General features: G+C 40.0%; 1 protein-coding gene across 1 annotated transcript in view; it reads left to right on the top strand.

The window, feature by feature from the left end:
* LOC107287503 overlaps positions 1-1,401 on the top strand; it is a 134,721-nt gene extending 133,320 nt beyond the window's left edge. Inside the window, 1 exon segment of the mRNA XM_029284153.1 lies at positions 8-1,401. Within this exon segment, the coding sequence (XP_029139986.1) occupies positions 8-1,401 (1,394 nt within the window).
* Positions 1,402-2,833: the final 1,432 nt, after the last annotated feature.

Genomic DNA, 2,833 nt, shown 5'->3' with positions numbered 1-2,833 from the left:
TTTAAAGAAAGTAGTTCCCTTATTTCCCATAAAAGACTCCACTCAGGAGAGAAACCATATAAATGCACCGAGGGCGGAAAGAGCTTCAATGAAGACAGTTCCCTCACTTCGCATAAAAGCCTGCACACAGGAGAGAAATCATATAAATGTACAGAGTGTGGAAAGAGCTTTAAGAACAGTGGTAACCTCACTTCACACCAAAGGATCCATTCAGGGGAAAAACCATATAAATGTATGGAATGTGGCAAAAGCTTCAGGCAGAGCGGTTCTCTTACTTCCCATAAAAGACTCCACACAGGAGAGGAACCATATAAATGCTTGGAGTGTGGAAAGAGTTTCAAATGGAGAGGTCAGCTTACTTCACATAAAATGGTTCATACAGAAGAGAGACTGTACAAATGCATGGCATGTGGAGAGTGCTTCAAATGGAGAGGTGAACTTACTTTGCATAAAAGACTTCACACAGGAGAGAAACCATATAAATGCATGGAGTGTGGAAAGAGCTTCAACCATACCGGTACCCTTATTTCCCACAGAAAAATCCATTCAGGGGAAAAACCTTATAAATGCATGGATTGTGGAAAGAGCTTCAAGCGTACCGGTACCCTTATTTCCCATAGAAGAATCCATTCAGGGGAAAAACCTTATAAATGCATGGATTGTGGAAAAAGTTTTAAGCAGATTAGTGATCTCACTTCCCATAAAAGACTCCACACAGGAGAGGAACCATATAAATGTTTGGAGTGTGGAAAGAGTTTCAAATGGAGAGCTCAGCTTACTTCACATAAAATAATTCATACAGGAGAGAAACCATACAAATGCATGGAGTGTGAAAAGAGCTTCAGCCACAACAGTTCCCTTGCTTTACATAAAACAGTCCACACTGGAGAGCAACCATATCAGTGCACTGAATGCGGGAAGTGTTTCAAACAGAGCAGTAAACTTACTTCCCATAAAAGGATCCATACTGGAGAGAAACCATATAAATGTATGGAATGTGGCAAAAGCTTCAGCCAGAGCAGTTCTCTTACTTACCATAAAAGGATCCACACTGGAGAGGAACCATACAAATGCATGGAATGTGGAAAGAGTTTCAAACAGAGCAGCAGCCTTGTTTTCCATAAAAGGCTCCACACTGGGGAAAAACCATATAAATGTTCGGAGTGTGGAAAGAGCTTCAGCAAAAGCAGTAATCTTACTTCCCATAAAAGGATCCACACAGGAGAACGACCCTATAAATGTACAGAATGTGGCAAAGAGTTCAGTCACAGCAGTAGTCTTATTTCCCATAAAAGGCTTCATACTGTGGAGCAACCATATAAATGTTCGGAGTGTGGAAAGAGTTTCAGCAAGAGTAGTAACCTAATTTCCCATAAAAAGCTCCATACAAGAAAGAAATAATATAAATGTGTGAAGCGGTGAAAGAGTTTCGGGGTCATAACTTGCTTTGCATAAAATGATTGCACAAGAAGGATAATTGATGGATATAAGAGTTTTAGGTTGAGTAGTGAGCTCATAACATGTAAGCATATTCACAACATGTATTCTACATAAATGGAATACAAATAGTCCTCTAGTTACAATCACAACGGAACCCAACATTTCTATTGCTTAGTGAGACATTTGTGAAGTGAATTTTGCTCCATTTTACGACCTTTCTCGCCACATTTGTTAAGTGAATCACTGCAGTTGTTAATTTAGTAACATGCTTATTAAGTGGATTTAGTTTCCCCATTGACTTTGCTTGTCAGAAGGTTGCAAAAGGTGATCACATGATCCCGGGACACTGCAACCATCATAAATATGAGTCAATTGCCAAGCATCTGGATTTTGACCACGTGACCATGGGAATTCCATAATGGTCATAAGTCACTTTTTTCAGTGCCATTGTAACTGAATGGTCACTAAATGAACTGTTGTAAGTGGAGGATTACCTGTATAGAAAAAAATCCTTATGGGTGAAATTAGAAATGTGTCACTTGATGAATGTTTGTGAATCTTATTTTCCTCATAAAGGATCCTTACAGGAACAAATTAGAACTCATTGTGAAGATAGAATTAAATAAATGAAATAAATAAATGAAATAGCATGATTAAAGGTCTGGAGACAAAAATATATGAAGAACGATTGCAGGAATTGGGCCAGTCTGGAGAAAAGGAGTAGGGGAGACATGACAGCAGCATCCCAGTATTTAAGGGGCTGCCACAAAGAAGAGAGGGGTCAACTTATTTTCCAAAGCACCAGAAAGCAGAGAAGAAACAATGGATGGAAACTAATCTTGGAGAGAAGCTTCCACTTTGCCAGGCTCAAAGGCATAACCTCCATATGGATGAGGTTAAGAACAATTAAGATTGCTAGGCTGCATTAACAGAGGGATAGAATCAAGATCATGTGAAGTGTTAATACCACTTTACAATGCCTTGGTAAGGCCACACTTGGAATACTGCATCCAGTTTTGGTCACCGCGATGTAAAAAAAATGTTGAGACTTTAGAAAGAATACAGAGAAGAGCAACAAAGATGATTAGGGGACTGGAGGCTAAAGCATATAAGGAACGGCTGCTGGAATTGGGTATGTCTAGTTTAATGAAGAGAAGGACGAGGGGGGACATGATAGCAGTGTTCCAATATCTCGGGCTGCCATAAAGAAGAGGGAGTCAAGCTATTTTCCAAAGCGCCTGGAGGCAGGACAAGAAGCAACGGGTGGAAACTAATCAAGGAGAGAAGCAATCTAGAACTAAGGAGAAACTTCCTGACAGTGAGAACAATTAACCAGTGGAACAACCTGCCTCCAGAAGCGGTGAATGCTCCAACACTGGAAGTTTTTAAGAAG

This window comes from Protobothrops mucrosquamatus, unplaced genomic scaffold (assembly GCF_001527695.2).
Source record: "Protobothrops mucrosquamatus isolate PMUCROS unplaced genomic scaffold, P.Mucros_1.0 scaffold395, whole genome shotgun sequence".
Lineage (NCBI taxonomy): Eukaryota > Metazoa > Chordata > Lepidosauria > Squamata > Viperidae > Protobothrops > Protobothrops mucrosquamatus.
Note: the sequence above shows the minus strand (reverse complement) of the source record. Positions and strands in the feature narration are given on the sequence as shown.